Raw genomic sequence first — 21,559 nt, 5'->3', positions numbered from 1 at the left:
AAATCAAATATAAAATGCTAAAATCAAAAATCTGGTCAAATGCATGCTCGTGGCTTTCAAAGTCACCAACACTAAGCATCTTGTCTCAACAGCAGTTTTGCATCATGTCTATTTGTCACCACCTTAAACTTTAATGAAGAAAGTACATGTCCAGTGCCATGACAGCATAAGTAGAACATTAGCAGCATGGTAATTCTTTTTTTCAAATCGCAAAATCAAGACATTTTGTAAACAAAATATTTTATTTTGGTTTGAAGGCACAGTTCATCACATTTTTGCATAAGACATCCATGAGTCAAAACCTTCTTGCTAGTAGAGGCATCAGCAGCCCATTAAAATGATCTTCCTAGGAGGTCCAGGAGAACCCTCAAAACTCAGGCACAATAAATAACTTGAACCATGATGATCATACATCTGTATCTTTTGTGGAGGCCTTTTATCTTGTGGCACACATTCAGAATTTAGATTTAACCCACCTACAAAAGACACGAGAGGAGGCGAGTCAGTCGGCTTGGATGTGGCTCAGAGGTCTCTTTTGTGGAAACCTAATTGCCATTTAAAATTACACACCTCGCATAAAAAGTGAGGCGTTAACAGCGGTTTGTCTCGCCCATAACTGTTGGGGCAACTGGTTGCAGGCGTAGGTCTGAAACCTAACCAAAACCAGCAGCAGGCGATTCACGAATCAAGCACTGTATTGCTACAGTAGCACTGTAAATCAGTAATTTAGGGGTTGACAAGTTAAACAACTAAGCTGTGTGCCTCTTTTGATTTGTACATAAAAGCAGTTTTTCAAACAGCTCATGTGTGTTGGCTAATGGTTACAGAAAAGACAACCAATTTCAGGTTTAGAGAAAGAAAACAACAAAGCTAAATATGAAGCAAAAGCAAAAGCATACAGATTTCCTCCTCTCTCCACAATGGACAATAATATGAACCCAAAATTATATTTAAAAGAAATGTTTGTAAATTGTATACATAAAGTTCACAAAATGTTAATGCATATTCTTCAATATTCTTGTGGGAAGCACCATTGTTTGCTGTTCGCATGACAATCAAATGCATTACAAAAGTTACTGTAAATGTACAGGAGGTTCCATTCTGTATGACAGACAGCTGTGGGGTACTGCAAATGCCATTCTAAATGGCAAGTCTAGTTCCATCATGAAATGAAATCTAAAAAGTGGACAAAACAGAAACACATAAGATGCTCATCCCTTTTAAACCCTATATACTTAGTTGACCGGGGTCCCCCAGGGCTCTATCCGTGGCCCCTTCCCTCCCCCCCCTCGACACCAAATCGCAGAATATAGCCAATCTACAAGCTCACAGGGTGTCGCAATGTGACACATTGTGAGCTTGTAGATCTGCCATTTTTGCCATGTTTTTGCCCCAGAATAGGGATGCTAGGGCTCATGTGGTTAACATCACATCTGGGGAAAACATTCCATCTCCATTGGGCACCACACTCTCACATCCCTGCAATGATGCACACTGGGATACTTAAATATGGAAATAAACGAAAGGCTTGTTTGGAGTGGTTCGCCTACATTCTTCTGAATCTTCATGAGGCCCCCACCCAGTCAGTCCCCCTCATAGCTCGTCTCGCGTTGTGCTGTCCCACGGGGACTGGAGGACGTCCGTGTTCTGCGCCTCTGTGCTTATCTCAGCTTGCTCCTGGGTCTTGCCCGAGCGGCCTCTGTCCCAGTCTGTGCGGACCTCCTCATTATCCCACACGGTGGAGGTCTCGGTGTCGCTGATGTAGCCGTTGTCGCCGGTGTAGTGGGTGGGGAACACTAGAAGGGGCTCCGCCGAAAACGCCTTGAGGTCCCGAGATTCAAACTGTTCCATATAATCCGACCTGTGGGAAGAAATGGAAATAAGTTATAGCTCACGAAAACCCTGTACACAAAAACCTATTCGTTCTAACAGCTGAGGTACAAATGCAGTTAACTTACACAGGGTGTTTATTGAACATAATGGGAAGAAACTCATCTACTGGCAGCACCCTCTTTAGTGGCTCTGCTCTCAAGAGCTTCTCAGCTCCTTGTAATGATATCATATAACCAAGAGTCCAGTAGGAGTAGTCGGCCTCCACCAAGTTGTGAATGTTAGGTACGGCTTTCTCTGGGTGATCGATCTGCATTCTTTTCCGTCCAATATAACTGGAAGAAAGAAATGAAAATGAAAAACGCATATAGAGGGCAAATACGTTGACATTAGTGATGCCTTATCTGGTTACGCGCTTACATGAGGTCCCAGTCCAGCCCCTCGCTCTCCACCTCCCTCATCAGGTTCTCCAGTCGACGCTTGAAGAAGACCTCGAAGCGCAGATCGTCCTCGATCACCAGGGAGGTGTGCAGGCCCCGCTCTGCAACCTAACGCCAGACACAGATTACTGAGTGCATCAAGCAGCCATCTGGTTCACAACGTTTCTGTTCTATTTATTGATATTACACCTAAGCCTCTAGCTTATATGTGGCTGACCTCCTTCCAGATGTTGTAGTGGGAGAGAAAGCAGCCCAGCTCTCCTTTGGTCAATGGGCGGCCGTGATACGGATCGCTGTAGCCAGGGAGCATATGGATGCCCATAGTGTGAACCTCACTGATGTTCATTGCTCTGAAACAGCGAAAGAGAACACAAGTGAATTAAGGTAATGAGACTGTGGTGGTTGTGTGTTTTTTTTTGGTCAACTGCAAGCATAGTCCAGTGCAGCAGTGAACACCTGTAACTACATTTATTGAGCTCTTTGAAGCAGGCCTCTTCCATGGTTCTTTACTTCTCTCTGAAAGACGGAGATAAATATCTATCTGGGAATTTGGGGGGGAACATTTTTAATTAGTACGCTGACACAATGACGGCGGTGGGCGGTTAGTGCTATAAAGAATGGTCCGGAGGGAGGTGGAGCACTGGTTTTGTGTAACTCTCAACTGAATAAAGAATGATTTTACATGCATGACTTTTTATATCACTTGAAAACAAGGCAGTTGAGCCAACAGAGTCCTTGAGGCTTCTGAGGTGTGCCCGAGTGTCCGCAATCAGCAGCTGATGGCCTTGTGCATTGACTAGCATGCCGTCCCTAGTTAGCAAGCCGTGGTGCGGCGGTGGATGGAATGGTTTATCATACGTTTCAATGTTCATATTTTAACACATTGATTGCCAAGATCAAGTTAACTTGATCTTTCAAATCCATCACTTGATTGCCAAGATCAAGTTAACTTGATCATATATATATATATATATATATATATATGATCAAGTTAACTTGATTATATATATATATATATATATATATATATATATATATATATATATATATATATATATATATTTATTTATTTTTTTGACCCAAAGACCAAGGAGATATGATTTTTTGAAGATCTAGACTCCTATCCACTTCCTTGTTAACTTAAAACTTAAAAATTCTGTATCTCGGCTCCTGAATACATTTTTTTTTTCTCAATGAACAATCTCTGGCATAAAACTGCAAAAAATCTGAAATAATTCTGGCAGGCAATGTGTTAAGTCTACAGTGTTAAGCAGAAATACATTACATTTCCATTTTCTCACATTACAGGCTAAACTAAATTCACTTTACCCTGCAGGAAATGTAATGCACCCGTTAACTATTCGTTTTCTTGAATGATCTCTGTGTTCATGATTAAATGCTGCATATTATTTGTAGGAAATGAATAGATTTTAATGTCATTGATTTGATACTGTAAGCTTGGTCTTTTATAGCTCTATTTTTAATGATTTAGTATGATTGCATTTAGCTCATTCCATTACCATTTACAGACATTAAGTTTACATTTTTATTGATTCATTACATACAATTTTGTTTGTATGTGATTGAGATGACTGTGACTGAAGTGTTGTGTGGGCTCTTAAAATTGTGTCCGGTCATAAAAACAACAACAGAAATATTAGCAGACAGATGGAATCATTCATTAGTAAATTAACCGGCAAGCTTTTTTTTGACCAAAGTAAACTTACTTTCCATCTACAGCTGCAATGACCTTACAGGCAATTTCCTGCTCATACAGTGTCTTCAGCATGCGATCTCTGCGGTCTGCCCGCCTCTGCAAGTTTATCATGAACACCTGCACACAGGAAAACATACAAACCAGTGAACGTAATGCAACATTTGCAACAGGAGAGGGAGCCATTCAGCACAGAAGCAGAGGAAGCGCCATTTTTGCAGCTGCCATCTTCTCAACACTCATTACTCACCTCATCAAAGCCCATTTTGTCTGGCTGTTTGCTAGGGGCAGGTATGTATTTGGAGGGCATCAGTGGGGCGTTTCGCACTATACGGTGAGAGGGAAGATGGATGCAGAAATGGTAAGAATAATAACCAGAGCCTCATGCTTAAAAGCGTACTTGAGGTATACACAAAAGGAATCCTCAGTATTCATTTAACTCCGAGTTACAAATGCATAAATGAGCACTGAGGATTTCACTGTGTGTGTAGCAGAAGAAATAGAGAACTTAAAGCCAATGAAAAAGGGGGAGCTCTAAGCAAACGCCAAGGCCTTAGAGAGGACGCATGCTGCTACTCACCATTAACCTCTATCAAAGAATGCAAGAAACTGTCAACTTCATCCTTCAGTGTGTTGTGGGATCGTAACGGCACAGGGAAGTTACCGTATGTTTCTTGGTTACACACAAACATTTGCACATCTGCAGAGTAAGCGAGGAAACAATTCAAAAACAGGTTGTAATTTTGTTAAAGCATTTGAGCGTCAATAGCATGGTGAGAGAGTGATGAATGGAGAGAGACACATCTCTTCTCTCAAGCCTGACTACGTTTTTTTTTTCAATCTCCAAATTCTACAGTCTGTCTGTAAATCCACCTGGAAAAAGATGTGACAGGAAGCTGTCATCTGTTTGTCATTTCCTTTCACAAAAATTGTCTTTTTAATATCTTTAAAATATATTATTTACCCGACTGCAAAGGCAAAATGGAAGTGTGGGATGGGGGAGTGGGACGAATCATTTCATAATTGTGTGAGCTGTCTTGAGAAACCAATCTGACAGTATTTTTTTAAAGCTGCAATCTGAAACTTATTTTAATAGAATAAAATATTATTTAAACAAATCTGTATGGATGTGCTAGTTATATTGTATTAACATACTCTACCATGTTAATACAATATAACTAGCACATCTGCGGTGGTTCCCCTACTCTTCCATAGAGACATTTTGATCCTGACGTCAGGTAGGACACAAACCTACTAGTTGACAAGTAGTACTGCCAGAAGTTCATAATATGCACAATATATCTAGTATATATATTGCCTCTTGAGTGGTAGAAATGTGGTCTCGCATGTGGGAGACCCGGGTTTGAATCCCGGGTAGGAGGACATATAAAAGTTATGGATTGTAGCTCTAAGAGTGAGGAAACATAAAATGCAATACCTGCCATGCGAGCTGAGAAGGCAAACACAATGATATCATCAAAGGCCCAGTTGTATTCTGCATGTGGGGGGTGGAAGGCCAGCTCCCTAGATGCCTCCTTTCTGAGATCTATCAAGAAGGTGGAGTGCACCATGGGTACTGCAAAACATCCCCTCCGCACCTGCTTCCTGATGGGTATGTAGGCAGGGGTGCGTTTATAGTAACCCTAAAAAAAGAAAAGATGATTCACAGTTGGGTTGATTTATGGTTGAGTGGGGATTTGAGGGCATTCATTAAAGTCACTGAGCTCTTTCCAACGCTTAACACAAATAAACACACACGTGCGCAACTGCGCATGCACGCACACACACACACACACACACACACACACACACACACACACACACACACACACACACACACACACACACACACACACACACACACACACACACACACACACACACACACACACACACACACACACACACACACACACACACACACACACACACACACACACATGACCTGAGAAGTCATGCCACACCAGGCCCCACACACACACGTTACCTGGGCTGTCATACCACACCAGAAGTTGGAATACGCAGCACGGGAGTCCAGCATTGGAGCTACAATGGTCTTATTTTCATTAATGAGCTTCCACAGGACGTTGGTATTGGTGAGAAGGTTATCACAGTCCACTGCCTAAAAAAACGTTCAGAAAAAGGAAAATAATTAAACAAATCTTAAAGTGAACAGTGAGAAAGAGTTATGAAAAGGCACAAATCAACTTGTCTCCATCTGAATAAATGATAATCATAAAAACAAACAAACAAATCTCTTTTATCTACTTTCCACTGTTTAAGTGAGACTGTCAACATATCCAAATATAGCGGGATAATTCCTACAGTGAAATTATCGCTGTCCTGGAATCTTCCACCAAATTACACAGTGCTGATCCCAGACAATGTGGGCTGGAGCACGCAGCTCCTGTGTTTTAAATTATGATTCACGTTCAGGCAGACTCTGCAGAATCATAAGAACTGGTGTAAACTAGTTGGATTACGCAAGCTTTGATGAGAAGAGAAAGAGAAGAACCGGGTCACATTCTAACACTGTTCTTTTTGTATAAGAGACGCTTGATTGGGCGCTGTGGCATGGAACATCACACTCATTATAAGAGTTAGTAACGGAAAATATAGGAATGACTTTCTTTTTATGTGATTTCGTAGGAGGTCCAGCAAAATGCCTGAAATTTTAAGTGTAATGTGCACGATGTAGGGCTGCCACAATTATTACATAATCGCCTGATCGCAATTATTTGAGATAATTACAATTATTTTGCATAATTGTCATAATCGTTTCCTCAACAACATAAACATATATATAGTGGAAATAGCCAACAAGCTCACGTGTCGCGATGTAAAGCGCTGTGAGCTTGTAGATCGGCGACTTCTGCCATTTAAATTGTTCTTTTTAACACATTAAAATAATTAAATGTCAGTCATTTATTTTTATATTTTTGTATATTTAAGTAATTTGTCATATCTGCCCTGTGTTTGACAGAAATGTAATCTTTAATCACAATTAATTTTATGACAATTAATCGTCAAGTAAAATGTCATGATCGTGACAACCCCTACACGCATATTACAGAGACTCACTAGGAAGTAGTCAGCCCACATCCCACGGGCTGACTCCAGTGCTGCTTGCCGAAGCTTCATCACATGTGCGTAGCGGAGGTTTGTCCACTGCTTGGGGCCTTCCTCATCCTCGTACTTTCTGCAAAGGACAGGAACAGAGGATCAACTCCATGAGTCCAGAGGAAGAAAAAAACCCCATCATCTCTTGAGAGGAAAACGTCATCTCTTGAGAAACGCTACACAGCAAAATGTGTACACAGTAAAATCCTTAGTGTCAATTCAACCCTGAAGAGCTATGGGTCTATTTAAGAATCAAGAGGGTTTATTTATTCGTAACTACTCAGAGGTACAAGCATCGGAAGGCTGTGGCAAAGTGTGGCAAGGAGCAAGACTGTGCTAACTGCAATACAACACGAACAATATTGGATATGATATAAAAGAAAGACAATATAATGCAGTTAAAATAACTAATAAGGAATGAGATCAAGATAAAGCCCTATGAGGAATTTCTTTAGCAGAAGTTGGAGGGGGGGCTAGCTTGTGGATGGATTTGTACACTCCGAGTTAAATTAACAGTGAAGATTTACTGTTTACGGTAACTGACCTGGGCTCCTCTTGTGGTCTCCACTCCACATAGTGGTATTCCTTCTGTACCTTGACGAGCCAGTCACGCAGGATGGCTGTGGTGTTGTCTTCATTGTGATCAGTCGCAACCCTGTCAACATACAGATCAATGAATCAACTCGGGGTATAATTTTCAGTTCCGCATTTTGTTGCAGGGTAGACTGTCTTTCTTTGTCCTTAATTCAAGGTTGGTTGCACGTGCGGTAGTCTCAATATAACTAAGAGAAGAACAAGAGTGGTGAAAGACTCGCACAACCACAAAAGATTTAAGGATGACTTCTTAGACAGTTCCATCAGATGGCACTGACAATGGTCTTATGATCTACTCTTTTAGCACTTAACACTTTGGTGAGCATGTAATAAATAATGAAAAACGTATATTTGTCTACTCTCTGTGCAAGGATCCATCATCCTTAAACTTTGTGGTTGTGCGAGTCTTTCACCACTCCAGTTAAGCATTTTTTATTATTTTCCCTTGTCTTACCATATATTCTTGCTCTTGTTTATTTATGCATTAACATAGTTTATTTGCTTCATTGTGTTTCATTTGACATTTTATGCTCTCTGTTTATTAATTTGTGTTTTTGCATGTTTATATATTGTTCTGTGTGGACCCCAGGAAGAGTAACTGATGCCATTTGTAACAGTTAATGGGGATCCGAAATAAACTAAACTTGTCTTCCGTGTCCATGTTTCAAAGTATAAGGCATCAGAAGTGATTACAATATGTTATTATTATAGTTTTTACCATCCCCAATCTTTAGACAATTTCCATCCCATGTGTATGATCACTACCATTTCAAAGAAAATGCACAGTCATTTGACAGACAAAGTAAGAAACAGCCACGGTTTTGGCCAAACAATTTGGCCTTCATCAAGTGAAATTATTACAGTGACCCATGACACCTTATCTACTCTACAGTAGCTCTGTCAGATGATTTCATCAGGTGAAATGATTACAGTAATCCATCACACCTTATATAGGTCTGTTAGACCTAGAAACATTCATCATGTGTCAGATGTAGATAAGGGGGCCATGGTTCACTGTAATCATTTCTTCTGATGAACTGTGTTTTGCGATACATTTTGTACAGTAAAACTTTTCCGAGCTTCAAGCTGTTCTGTGGACTTTTTCTTCTTTATTCTGTAGTCCTGTCACTGCCAGCCCCTACTTGTTGGTCTAACCCAGTCTCCACGTTGGTGGGCAGGGACTTTACCCCTGTGCCACCGAGCGCTCCTAACACAAGATTTCTGTGTAGCACTGGTAACCTGATAAAAAATGAGAAAGTTTGAAACATTATACTACTGCTTATACAACAATAGTCCAGTGTTCCTGTTTAACAAGGACATTGTCTGCAGCTGTGGGAACACAATAAATGACACCAAAACCAAGCACTATGACCAGATTCAATTACTTTACACTCGAATAGCAAGTACTTCCTAGAAGCAAACAGTATTATTCGAGAAGTGAAACTGCTAGATCTGCATTATTAGCCGAGAACAGAAAGAACTGGTGAAAGCGAGTGACACAAGCAATGTATGTAGTGTGTGTGCAGTCTGTGCACGCATACAAATGTGCCAGGAGCACGCTTTGAATTAATCCTGCAGATGTTTTACATCAAGCCACGTGTTGAGCCCTGTGTCATTCCATAGGCCTGTCTCTCTGTGGGGGCGTTCATGTTGAAACACGACAACACCATGGGCTTTTCACTCTTGAGCCATTAGTGATCCAGACAGAGCCGCTGGTCTATAGTAGGGATTTTCAATGTTTTTTGTGCCTAAGGGACAACGATGGGCAAGTCAAAATATCAAGACATACCTGTATTGATACTATATCTACAAGCTTGTAGATCTGCCATTTCTGCTATTTTTTAGAAACTATACCCTCGGGCACCGGCCTACTCAGGGACCATTCAAGTCTGGAACAATGCAAGTCGGGAACGATGCAACTTGGGAATGCATGCCCTACACTTATGCAATAGCATAACTTACTGAGTACCGATCCGATACCAATCTAGGACAGTTCTCAAAGTGGGGTCCAGGGACCCTCAGGGTTCCTTGAGGGGGTTCCAAATGGACCCTTAAGTCTGTAACTCTGAGAGTGTACAAATGTACATTTGTACACTCTCAAGAGTTATGGGGGGTCCTTGAAATTAAAAGGTTTGAGAACCACTGATCTAGGAATTAAAAAAAAAGCATAAATAATAGTTAAAGTGCAGCTCCAAGTTAGTAAAATAATAATATAAATTGTACAGTAAAAATAATAAAACAGTAGTGCAACATCAATTCAAGATATTACTGCAGTGATGCTGCTAGCCCTGCGTTCTGCATCTCTAACGCACATTTTTAAGGATGCATCAAACAAACCACCGCAGGGTCCACGGGACGCATGCTACATTATGCTGCCATGTTATGATCAAATTCAGCACTTATAATGTGGGACATTCCCGCACTAATATTATACCCAAGCCAGAGCCAACGTGAAAGCGGAGCGGGACTCGTCTGGCTGCGTCTCTCTACAGGCGGCGAGGAGCGAGCCCCCCCCCCCCCCCCCGCTGGCTATGTGTATTTATAGTTCGACGAACGGCCGTGTTGCGCAACCATTTAATATTTTCACCTGAAGACGGAGTGCCTCAGTATTTTTGGGCGGTGAAACCGCCCCTATAAGTGAGGTTTGGAAATTTGTACAATTATCTTGGGCAGTGAAACCGCCCCTATAAGTGAGGTTTGGAAATTTGTACAATTATCCTGCGCTGTGATTGGCCAATCACAATCTATTCAGGACTGTGATTGGCCAGTGTCACATGACACATGTGCATAGCCCTATATAAGAAACCATAACTTTAAAAAAAACATAATTTTTTTTTTTTAAAGTTATGGTTTCGTCCATCATAAAGAGTGTTTCAATAAATGTATTTATCTTTTGTACATGATTGGTTGACTCCATTCAGTATTGTGATTAGCTAGCAAGACACCGCCCACTTCACACAGGGTGTGATTTTTCCCTACAGACTGCCTCACCACAAGCCGAACTTTGGGTTCCTTTGCTTCTATGCCTATACCTGTTCCACTGAAGACCACCCGTTTTGAGCCACTGTGATTGAACCCAGGCAGCGCTTCCTTTCTTTTGTTTTAAAATTTAAAAAAGTATTCATAACTTTTTGGATAGTTGTATTTATTGCAATAATAATAATAATAATAATGTGTGGTTGTCACAAAATCCCAAGCCACACCTGGACTCGTCTCATGGCACACTGCTTGGGAAACACTGAATAGTAACTACTAGCTAGTGTACACAACAGGCATGGGTTGAATACACACATCAACAACAGCTGCAGAGTGTGTAGTCTCTGTGGCACACAGCCAAGTCCAGCTCTCTCCGCTGATGTCACAGGGTCCTGTGAGAACACTGCAGCTCCATGCTAAACCATCTCTCTCTGCTGTCCAATCTTCAATGCCATCTAACCTCTAGAGTCAAGTGGGGCTCTCCAGTCTCCACACTATATACTCAGTAAAGAAAAAAAATCTTATGCTCAGATACTTGTCAAAGCACAGATTTAGTACTAGTGACATCAAACAGTGGTATCTTGCTCACATTCAGTCTAGAGACGTATATCTATTTGTCTATTTGCTGACACCAAAGACTGAAATGACCCTGAGCCCATCGTGCCACAACCACACAAAGCCGAGGAAGCACTTGTTGGCAAGCATGCCTTCATTGATCTTTTTAGAATATTTGACTAAATCAATTAGTCTTATCAAAATACATTTTACACTTCATTGGAGTACAACAGTGTCAGGTGGCATGTTGTGCGCTTGTAGATCTGCCATTTTTTAAAATCGATTTGATCGATTATTTTTATAATCTATTCGTTTGCAACTGTTGCACCCCCTAAAGGCCACATTAATGTACACTGTTTATAACCACGGACAACTGTTGTACACTTTGCCACATGCAGCTGTATGCGTTTATAGACGATTCTAAACAAAACTGCTGTCCCCCGCCCGGGGCGCTGATGGCCTAAGTGGCGCATACCACAAATAGGCTCTAATGCAGCCTGACAACGAATCACAGATTCGAATCTTGAGCCTGACGGCCTTTGCTGCGTGTCACACCCTGTCTCTCTCTCTCTCCCCCTGTCCTATCCATAATAAAAGGCAGAAAACCCCAATAAATATCTTAAAAACTGTTGTCCCCTGACACAAATGTGATCAACATTTTTTACACTCTGCAACAGGAGCAGCAACTGTACAATTAAGCCCTTGTTCAACCCCTTTGTTTCTACGGCTAGAACAAGAGGATAAATAACAGACATCAGATACAAAGACCCTCAATAGACTGAAATCCGATCAAGTTGGTGAGTGAAGAACTTACAGCATGGTTTGTTTGAACACGGTGTTGGTCTGTCATGTGTGAAATCCCTCCCCTTTTAGCCCTATAGCAACTTTACTTTTGCCCGTCCTGGTAGACAGATGTTTATATAAGTATCCATTTACACATTCCATGCTTCTCCGTGCCTAAAGCTGGGCTCAGATTACACTACAGGCTATTTAAACGCTTATAAATCTGGTAGCATCACACGACACACACTACAGGATAATCTATAAGACTCCGTCATCAGTTCATCTTGGGTAGAAGAAGTTGCCCAAGAAGGGTTGAAAAGGTATGCTGGTGCCAGACCTGGTAGATGGCCCCTAGCACACAGGTAAACTGTGTTACATTCTTCACCACATTCTTCATCAGCACTAAGTAGACAAAAAAAATCTTGTTTGTGAATTTGAAGTAGTGAGCTACTGTATAATTCTCCTCAAACCTTCCTTAACCCTTTAAAACCTGAAGCCGATTCTACAAATGTCTTCTAAATCCCAACAGTATTCTGAAAAAAACTATGTTATCAGTGGTTCTCAAACTTTTTCATGTCAAGGACCCTCAAAATTATATGTATTTGACCGCGGACCCCCATCTCAAAATATTTTGTTCCAGGGACCCCCAGAAGCAAAAATTTGAGTTACAAATGTTCGCTTTAAAACAATATATATATATATATATATATATATATATATATATATATATATATATATATATATATATATATATTCAAAGATTTGGATTTTTTTTTTTTTATAGCAGATCTACAAGCTCATAGCGCGGCACTCGGTGCCGCGCTATAAGCTTGCATATCTGCTATTTTTAAATAGCCAAAGTGTAAAATAATGCTTTTTAGCTCAAATCAAAAAGTGACACAGATGCGTTCCAGGTCTAAATGGGTTAAAACATGAATAAGTTAGTCTAATTAATGTCCTCATAGAATCCAACCACCACTCCAGAAGCGCTGAAGGTATCCATTATATTATGTAGGACAAGGACACTACAGATATTATGTGCCCTATGGATTTTCATTATATGTTTGCAGAACACATGCATCATATCAGTTACACCTTTTGGTTGCCACTTGTATACATTATAGATGATAGGTAACTGTAGGTCATGGTCCCACTGAGTCACTCCCTTGATTATTTAATGCTCTCTAAATAAAGCGCAGCTGGCCCTCAATGTGGGGTCTGAGGAGTGAGGACCCCCTGGGGCTGGGGTCATTGAGGGTCCCTAGGGGTCCCCAGCTAAATCACTTACGGGCCCTTTACAGGTCTGTAACTCTGTAGGTTAAAACAGCCCTGAAAATTCACCTTTCAGGAGGCCAAAGGGGAAGGTAGTTATTATCACTTAGACAGGCGACCACTTAGACAGGCGACTACATAGACAGGCGACCACCCCCCCTTTTTTTCCTACTGTACATAGTGTTTTATATTTGTGATGATATTGAATGTTGGTGCTATTTTATATGTTGATGAATTGAATACCTAGGACCCCAATGGAAACGAGGACCTTTTTTGGTGTTATCCTTTTAGACAGTGTTTGACTGTACTCGTGCTGTTTTTACATTTCTGTCTATCAAAATATTCAATCAATCAAACAACAGACAGAATTTTACAGTGTAGGTCCCCAGAGATAAATATCCTCTCAAATTGGGGTCCGTGGTCTCGTCCAGTGCATATCAAACTGGGAGTCCTTGAATAAAAAAAATGTGGCTGAGAGAGAATCTCTCCTCTAGTAGTTTACACAGCATAACACGAGAAGTCACAGCACATCCAAGCCAAACCAGAAAGCTGAGAGTGATAGATGTTCTACCAGTACCTACCTACTAGCAGGGGTGTAAAGTAACTAAGTACATGTACTCAAGTACTTTACATTAGTACAATTTTGAGGTATTTTTTACTTTACTGAAGTATTTGCAGTTTAATACTTCTACTTCATTATATCTCAGAGGCAAATATTGTACTTTTTACACCACTACAATTATTTGAAAACTTTAGCTACTAGTTACTTTGTAAAACATACATTAACCACTTCAGACCTATATACTTTGGCTATTTGAAAATAGCCAATCTACAAGCTTTGTGGCGCTTTGTGAGCTTGTAGATCTGATGTTTTCAAAGGATTCTATACATTTGGAAACTTGTGAAAAATGGGACATTGTGCATAATGAGTACTCTTACTTTTAGTACTCAAGTATATTTTGATGCCAATACTTTTGTACTTTTACTCAAATACATTTTTTATAATAGTACTTTCACTTGCAACAGAGTATTTCTACATTGGGGTATTGCTACTTTTACTTAAGTACAAAATGTGAGTACTTCAAGTTCTTCCACCACTGCCATCTAGTACACGTTTTTGTTGTTGCATGTAGCAAATATCGCCAGGATAACGCGAGAGAAAACCCCGCAGCCAAGATATTTCCTATTAGTACCAATGAATCCAGGGCTCAGTGGGCTGGCTAACAGCTACACCACTAATGCCGATCCCCTCCCCTCCACGTATGCAGATGATACATACATGCATGGAGGCAGGGGCCGACTAGTGACCACAGACAGAGCTGCTCATCACAAACTGCCTGTCCAGAAACCCTGACATTACGTTAGGCAGCATTACACTTCATTTTTGAGCATCGCTCATTCTGATCCGAGTATATTTTAGTCTGTTTTCGGGTTTTCTTGCTCGGCCGGGGTCCACGCATATTTCAGCAAAGTACAGTTGAGTTGACAGAACTTTCTTTCTGCATACGTTTAACCTCGCTGCTGCAGACAGTGAAGGGAAGTCCACCCCCTTTTTATTAGGCAGACACACACAGATTACCAAACATAACAACGCATCGTTATTTCACCGGTAATTACTTCATTATTAATAAAGTTACCAATAAGTTAAAAACCCATTTTACAGTATTTTACCAGGAGCACTAGCTATATGCTAGCGGGCAAATTGCTATCCCCCCTCCTTTGATCAATTCATAACTTACCATACTGCTAAGCGATCCTTGGGATAATTAAGACGTTCGATGGTTCCGAGAAAATAAGGCAAGGAATGCTCAGCGTTTCGGCAGATGAGCGCAATGAACACCCGGGGAGCTAGAAGGGAAGATTCGGGGCTCCAGCGTTCCTCTGGAAAATACCCCCGAGCAGGACTGAGGAACAGGACCAGGGCGCTGAGGAGGGGGACGAAGCGGTGCATTGCAGAGCAGAGCAGAACTGAGCAATAAATACGGCTAAACTATGCCACGAAGTCTGAAAGTCTGTCACCTGGGATCATCACCCACTGACAACAGTACTAGTGTAAGTGCACTGCTCAGCCACTAAACACACACAGACAATACACTGAGAAGATCCGTTTTAAAGGGGAGGGGTGTGTTCCGCTGAGATCTTAAAGGGGGGCTGGACTAGTGAGGATGATTTTTGCTACAAATTAACACCCGAAGACTTTAGTTCTAGAAGTTAGGGTGTTATTGTTAATGTTTATCAAAGCACAAGAAAATATTGCCTTTTAATTATTATGACATCAAGAAAATTGCTGCATATGCTCCCAATCTAAGTCTCTCACACACACACACACACACACACACACACACACACACACACACACACACAATCTAGTGGAATTACATTTCATAGATTCAGAAAACTTTCATTCTACAAAATAGGCAAAACTATTTTTCAGAAGGCCATACAATGATGAACATTTCAAACTGTATGTTTCGTTTTTTAATTATTTTTATTATTCATGATGCATCTATGTGTACTGGCATAATTGTATTGCTGATATATTGCTGATATGATGAATAAAAACAATTGATAACACAAAAGACAAAACATTTCAAATGGTATTTATTTTTTAATATTTCTCATTCACAGTCAATCAAATACGGAATCAAGTGTAAGTAGGAATTGATACATTTTCAATATCGTCATTTGGAATGTCCAACATGTTAACTTAATGCTTTTATTCCTCAGTCCACGCAGATGAAACAGCCTATAGTTTGGCTCCTGAGCCTGGCCTCTCTACTTGGATAGTTAAAGCAGAAGCAGCTGGGTCATCAACGAGCCAGAATAGTTCTCCTTCAGTGGGAACAACACGGGCTGCTGGAAACGCTGGACCATCTCTTCCCTCAAGTACCTCCTGTGGGTAAAAAAAAGACAATTGGCTAAATTACCACAACATCAATGTTTTATTAACCCATTCGACCCATTCGAACTGTTAGGATTTAGAAGACATTTGTAGAACCCCCAGAAGCAAAGATTTGAGTAAAAAATATATATATTCAAAGATTTGCTAAAATGTCATGATTTAAAAAAAAATAGCAGATCTACAAGCTCATGTGCCACGCTATGAGCTTGTATATCTGCTATTTTTTAATAGCCCAAAGAAATCTAAAAATAACAAGATTCTTTGGGTTAATTCTTGTGATTTTCTTCTTCAGATCTACCTCATCCCAATGTTTGATGTCCTTGTCTAAGCACAGGCCCATATTTATTCTTTTGTATCAAGTACATGTGGTAGTAGGCAAAGTATTATGAGTCTGAAATATTAATTTAACATCTGTACATTACCTTCAACACGGGTGCTTTGCTGCCCCCTGTTGATACAAAGGCCACACAACGTGCCGAGTTCACCACTGGAAGAGTCATGGTCACACGCTGTGGTGGAGGCTTGGGAGAGTCACTGATGGGGGCCACAACCTTCTCAGTTTCCTAAATTAGGGGTACACCCAAACCCAGACCGATCATCTATAATGTATACAAGTGGCAACCAAAAAGCCCCTGTGAGAGGCCACAAGACAAGAAGACTACCATGTTAACTGACACTAATATGATGCATGTGTTCTGCAAACATGTAATGAAAATCCATAGGGCACATAAATTTGTCTGAATGTAATCAAGCCAACAGGCCACGTATTTGTCTGAATGTAATCATACTGTATATTACATACATGGTAAAGGGGCGGTCTTCATGCATGGCTGACATGCATTGTGTGAAGTAGCCTATCAAGAACCACAGTAAAGAGCATAAAATGGCATGCCTCCAGACCTTAATTAGTAGGCCGTAAACCAAATTGAGAAATGAGTTTCAATTGCAGGCTTTTTCACATACATTTACTGTGCGCACACTCCGCACAGATATACATACAGAGAGACTGTGTGCATTATGTGTATCTGTAATTATAGATTTAGAGAATAGAGTTACAAACAGGAAACGGTAGATATTTTAAGAATAGGGTATAGTCCAATTTCTCTGTCTTTTGGACAGAATAAATGGACATAATGTAATCACAACCATGTGGTGCAATACAATTCACGTTCCTAATTATATTGGACAGTGAATGGAAGACTGAATTTGAGGAGCCATATATTTACTTCTGTTTTCATGTTATTTTTAAGGGTCCGAAGCTGGAACCCTATTGAATTAGGATTATTCTTCTCCACTAAAAGCATCTCAGTCTCAGAAATTTCCCAAACTTGGCAGATAGTTTGGAAATCTCTCACACTACTCAGAGACAAAACACATTATAATGACTGGCCAGATGGTGGTGCTATAGCAATGAACTTTATATTTAGTAGCCCATAAGACTTTTTTTTTTGTGTCGATTCTGTAGGTCCAAACAAATCCATCTATATAATCCATGCCAATTTGCACATAGACCATTTTAAGAAAGTCAGCTTTATCTTCATCATCTTGTCCTGTGCTTAGACCCCGTTAACTGCCGTTTGTTGCTATATTTTCCATTTAATTATTCTAGTACCTTTCATAGAAAATCACAGTGAGTGATTTCCCTGTTCATTCTCAATGGAGCAACACTGCACTTTATATCTAATTATATCAGTTGGGTCTTAGCTCATTAGCTTATGGCTGTGCAAGATAGTAGTTCTGTTCATGTTCACAAATGCTGATTTGGCAGTCATAGACAAGTGGAATAACAGAATAGGTTCAAATTAATTTACATACAGTACGTATATGTTCAACAAAATGACAAGGAGTTGCGCTGCTACACTGTCAATGTACAGTAAATAATACAGAAGAGGCTGCCTTGGACCCATAACATAGAGAATTTCCTTTAGGGATGCAAATATTGACATACTGTATATATATATATATATATTTTTTTTTTAGATTATTCGATTAATTGCTTAATCAAATAACTGAGATTTGTATCAACTAATTTACATTTTTATAATGGCCAAAATTGATTAGTCTCATTAACTCACACTTTATGACAATTTTATAATTGTCATAAATAGCAGATCTACCAACTCACAACGCATTTGCAGATATGCTATTTTCAGTATTTTTGCTACTGCATTTAAAAAAAAGAAAGACAAATAATCATTTTTTGTACTGTTTGCAACCCTACTTTCCTTTCCTTATCATAGCATTTATCTCATCAAACACATCATACACATAAGAATACCATCAAACAGCCTTAATTACATCCATATGAAGAAACTGCCCTCTAATCTTAAAATGAGGGTAAAGGGATAGGACATGACACCATTATAGTCTAATATACAGATTTACACAAGTCAGTAGAGATGAGAAGGGTTCTCACCTCCAAGAGAGGATGATCTGGAAAAAGGGAGCAGGTATGTCCATCAGGTCCCATTCCCAACAGTAGCATATCAAACACTGGTAAGTCATCGCTTGGAAAGGCCTGCATGTTTAAGAGTATTAAAAACAATACTGTCTCAGTATTTGGAAAGTCATGTGATCAAGATGAATCAGTCAAACAGGGTTTTAATACTTCATACTGTTTGAAAATGACATATATTCTTAACACAACATCCAGTTATACCCAAATTAGAATCACATGGGACACTATAGAATAGAGCACACCTCCAAACCCACTTTCACTATTCCATAGGTGTGCCACAAACGTGAACAGTTGCACCGTCTGTCGTACAGTATATACTCTATTTCCCCTGGAGATTCCTCCTATTCTGACAGCTGCAGCCTGTACCCCATGATTGACACAACCATGAGTAAGGGGCCCAGGCCTGGCATAGATCTGTACTCCGAGGAGTGCACTTTTCTTGTTCAGTTCTGCTTTATGTGTACCTTGTGGCAATTAAAAAGGAACTCAAAGACAAATTCAATAACAATCTGATCCCCTAATCCATCTACACCTGTAAATAGCTCCTTCACCATGTAGTATACCGATATCTCCTGGTTTTTGGTACTCTTTTCCTAATCCTTGTGCATTACTACCTGCTACTATTTTGTTTTTATTTGTATCATTTGTTACTCCTCCTAGCTGTATACATGTTTCTGTATCTGACTATCTGTCCTGTGTTTCATAGCTGCTGTGCTGCCTTGACAACTGAATTTTCCCTGCAGGATCAATAAAGATCTATCTATCTAATCAAGGAAACGGAAATCAAACTTGAAAGCATCATTTTTGTAGTTGTTCCAAATTATATACACAAGATAAGCTTATTAGCAGACCTGTTATTTTTAAAGTCTATGCTACATTTTATTGATGTATTTGTTTTTGGCATTGTTTTCAATATATGAATGAACCCAATATTGTCTATCAAACCAAATATTGAGCTTAGAGAATCATGATTCATTACTATGTGTTATATATTATGTATTACACTGTAGTACAGACGTCTCTGTTATACATAATATATAACACATAGTAATAGTAAGTAGTACAGACTCTGTACCTTCTTCAGTTTCTGGGTATAATCCTCTGCACACTTGTCCACTGGCAGAGATGGATCTATGGCCAATATGTTGCTCCCAGGGATGTCAATCTTGGAAAACAATTGATTCTAGGAGAGGAGAAAGGGGTTTTGCAATGTTTGCCTACACATACACTTAACACATCAATACTCCTTAGTAAATATTTTGGAATGCATACCTTGTACAGTCCATATGTGCTCTCTGGGTCATCAAATGGCACCAGGCGTTCATCACAGAACCCAACAACCCACTTACTGCAGTCCAAGTTTGACAGAGCAGGCAGCTCCTTGCTGAGCATGGATACCAGGCTGCCACCTGATAGGCCCAGTGTGAACTGGCCACGGGAGGAAATGGCCGTTTTAGCCCGAGAGGCGACCAGTTGAGCCAGCACTGGGCCAAGCTCTGCTGATGAGGGGAACGCGACCACTCTTCTGCCAGGCATTGCACTACTACAAAAACAGAAGGGTTTGGACATGAGAGAAGGAAAAAACAGGTTACACAATATCGTTTCAGCATCGACAATGCAATGAACACATGTGCAATACTAGTGACACTGCAAAGCTAAGGCTAGACATTTACTTCTTGATAGAAAACAAAGACTAGCAAGGTTCACATTTTTCATGATTAATCTGTTAGAAAAACAGTATAGTCCATCTGATAAAAAACATAATTAGTCGATGACTTCTTGGTAACTGGTCTTGCATGCACCTTATTTGAAATAAGGTAGTTATGAGGAAATAACTAAATATAGATGAGGAAACAAGTTGTTTTTAAAAGAAATGCAGTGTTGTGCTCATCCTTGTAGTTGCTGGTGAAGGACAGATATATGTATCAAAGAGAAGAAATAGTCCGCACAGACAGCTTCATTCACTGCATGTCTTTTACTGTGCAAAAGACTTTGCTGTTTTACTCAGTAAAAAAGATACAGAGCATTAAGCTGTCTGTGCGGCCTGTGCAGGAAGTTATTTCCTCATCTAATCTAATGTCTTCCTAATCATTGCAATACATTATTTTCAAATCAAGCTATTTAAGTGTAGATGAGCCCGAGATGCAGATCTGATAGTGAAAGTATGTAATGTGTGCCTGCTGCTTTTTTAATTCATGCAAAAAAAAGAAAAAAAGAGAACAAAACAAAAACATAATGAATTAGCCATGTCTTTTCCCATCATTCACTTCTTCACACATGAAAATACAAAACAAATCAAGTTCTGAGACAACCACTACAAGAGCAGGGTGGTAAATAATACGTATTGTATCAACTACTGTCAAACTGGTGCTATGGATAGGGATAATAACCCTACCCTGGCCTACCCTAAAAATACCTCAAAATTGTACATAAGTACAGTACTTGAGTACATTTACTTAGTTACTTTACACCACTGCAAACAGGTTCCCAGCGCCCAGGTCTACTGTGGGTTATAGCTTATGCCCCGGTAAATGACTGACTAATGTCAGGCTACCTGATCAAATAAACATGGTTTTACAGTACTTTAAATGGACGCGGGATTAGGCTTCAAAGATTAAATAACAGCAACAGTTGACATCACTTGGAACAAAGGCTATCAAAATAGAGGATCATTGGATCAAGCAAAGCATGAAAAATAGTGATATATATTACCTACTGGTGATTCTTCAAGTTCTCATGCGGATGATTTTCTGTCGGTACATTTTAATCCGATTTTTACTTCCTCAACTATTCCATTAGCCAATCACGTTGGTTGCGTGCCGCGCAGCATTCTGGTAAATGAAGTGCAGTCAGTAGAAATGGTACATTTGTTTTTCCACACAAGTCTTCCAATGGGCCTATATTTGAGGGGTTTG

At 40.0% G+C, this 21,559-nt stretch overlaps 2 protein-coding genes across 3 annotated transcripts; both read right to left on the bottom strand.

Moving 5' to 3' along the window:
- Nucleotides 1–1,282: 1,282 nt before the first annotated feature.
- Nucleotides 1,283–15,356, bottom strand: colgalt1a (collagen beta(1-O)galactosyltransferase 1a). The gene is made up of 12 exons (XM_080447831.1): nucleotides 15,024–15,356; nucleotides 7,649–7,759; nucleotides 7,066–7,183; nucleotides 5,972–6,106; nucleotides 5,423–5,627; nucleotides 4,565–4,684; nucleotides 4,235–4,311; nucleotides 3,998–4,104; nucleotides 2,488–2,620; nucleotides 2,251–2,378; nucleotides 1,959–2,165; nucleotides 1,283–1,861 (listed from the first exon to the last, which is right to left on the bottom strand). The coding sequence occupies exons 1-12, from the start codon at nucleotides 15,233–15,235 to the stop codon at nucleotides 1,594–1,596; spliced, it is 1,821 nt and encodes a 606-aa protein (XP_080303957.1). The 5' UTR covers nucleotides 15,236–15,356; the 3' UTR covers nucleotides 1,283–1,593.
- Nucleotides 15,357–15,874: 518 nt separating this feature from the next.
- On the bottom strand, nucleotides 15,875–21,464 carry pgls (6-phosphogluconolactonase). 2 transcript variants are annotated; one of them, XM_080447852.1, is made up of 6 exons: nucleotides 21,361–21,464; nucleotides 19,917–20,187; nucleotides 19,720–19,827; nucleotides 18,603–18,704; nucleotides 16,609–16,749; nucleotides 15,875–16,177 (listed from the first exon to the last, which is right to left on the bottom strand). In XM_080447852.1, exons 2-6 carry the CDS (start codon nucleotides 20,178–20,180, stop codon nucleotides 16,031–16,033), a joined length of 762 nt encoding a protein of 253 aa, XP_080303978.1. In that variant the 5' UTR covers nucleotides 20,181–20,187; nucleotides 21,361–21,464; the 3' UTR covers nucleotides 15,875–16,030. The 2 variants fall into 2 exon arrangements, with proteins under 2 accessions (XP_080303978.1, XP_080303977.1); XM_080447851.1 differs by having other exon boundaries at nucleotides 21,357–21,432.
- Nucleotides 21,465–21,559: the final 95 nt, after the last annotated feature.

Source organism: Gymnoscopelus braueri (assembly GCF_963280865.1).
Source record: "Gymnoscopelus braueri genome assembly, chromosome: 13".
NCBI classification, from domain to species: domain Eukaryota; kingdom Metazoa; phylum Chordata; class Actinopteri; order Myctophiformes; family Myctophidae; genus Gymnoscopelus; species Gymnoscopelus braueri.
The sequence above is the reverse complement of the archived record's forward strand: the minus strand, read 5'-3'. Positions and strand labels throughout refer to the sequence as shown.

What these genes read in the sequence shown, in the direction of transcription:
- pgls (XM_080447852.1), bottom strand. Translation starts at nt 20,180, where the DNA reads ATGCCTGGCAGAAGAGTGGTCGCGTTCCCCTCATCAGCAGAGCTTGGC. An exon ending in GCACATATGGACTGTACAAG is followed by an intron (nt 19,828 to 19,916) that starts GTATGCATTCCA and finishes CTCCTCTCCTAG; the next exon opens with AATCAATTGTTTTCCAAGAT. An exon ending in CAGATCATCCTCTCTTGGAG is followed by an intron (nt 16,750 to 18,602) that starts GTGAGAACCCTT and finishes CCCCTAATTTAG; the next exon opens with GAAACTGAGAAGGTTGTGGC.
- colgalt1a (XM_080447831.1), bottom strand. Translation starts at nt 15,235, where the DNA reads ATGCACCGCTTCGTCCCCCTCCTCAGCGCCCTGGTCCTGTTCCTCAGT. An exon ending in AGACCACAAGAGGAGCCCAG is followed by an intron (nt 7,184 to 7,648) that starts GTCAGTTACCGT and finishes TGTCCTTTGCAG; the next exon opens with AAAGTACGAGGATGAGGAAG. An exon ending in ATTGCAGCTGTAGATGGAAA is followed by an intron (nt 2,621 to 3,997) that starts GTAAGTTTACTT and finishes TCGCTGTTTCAG; the next exon opens with AGCAATGAACATCAGTGAGG.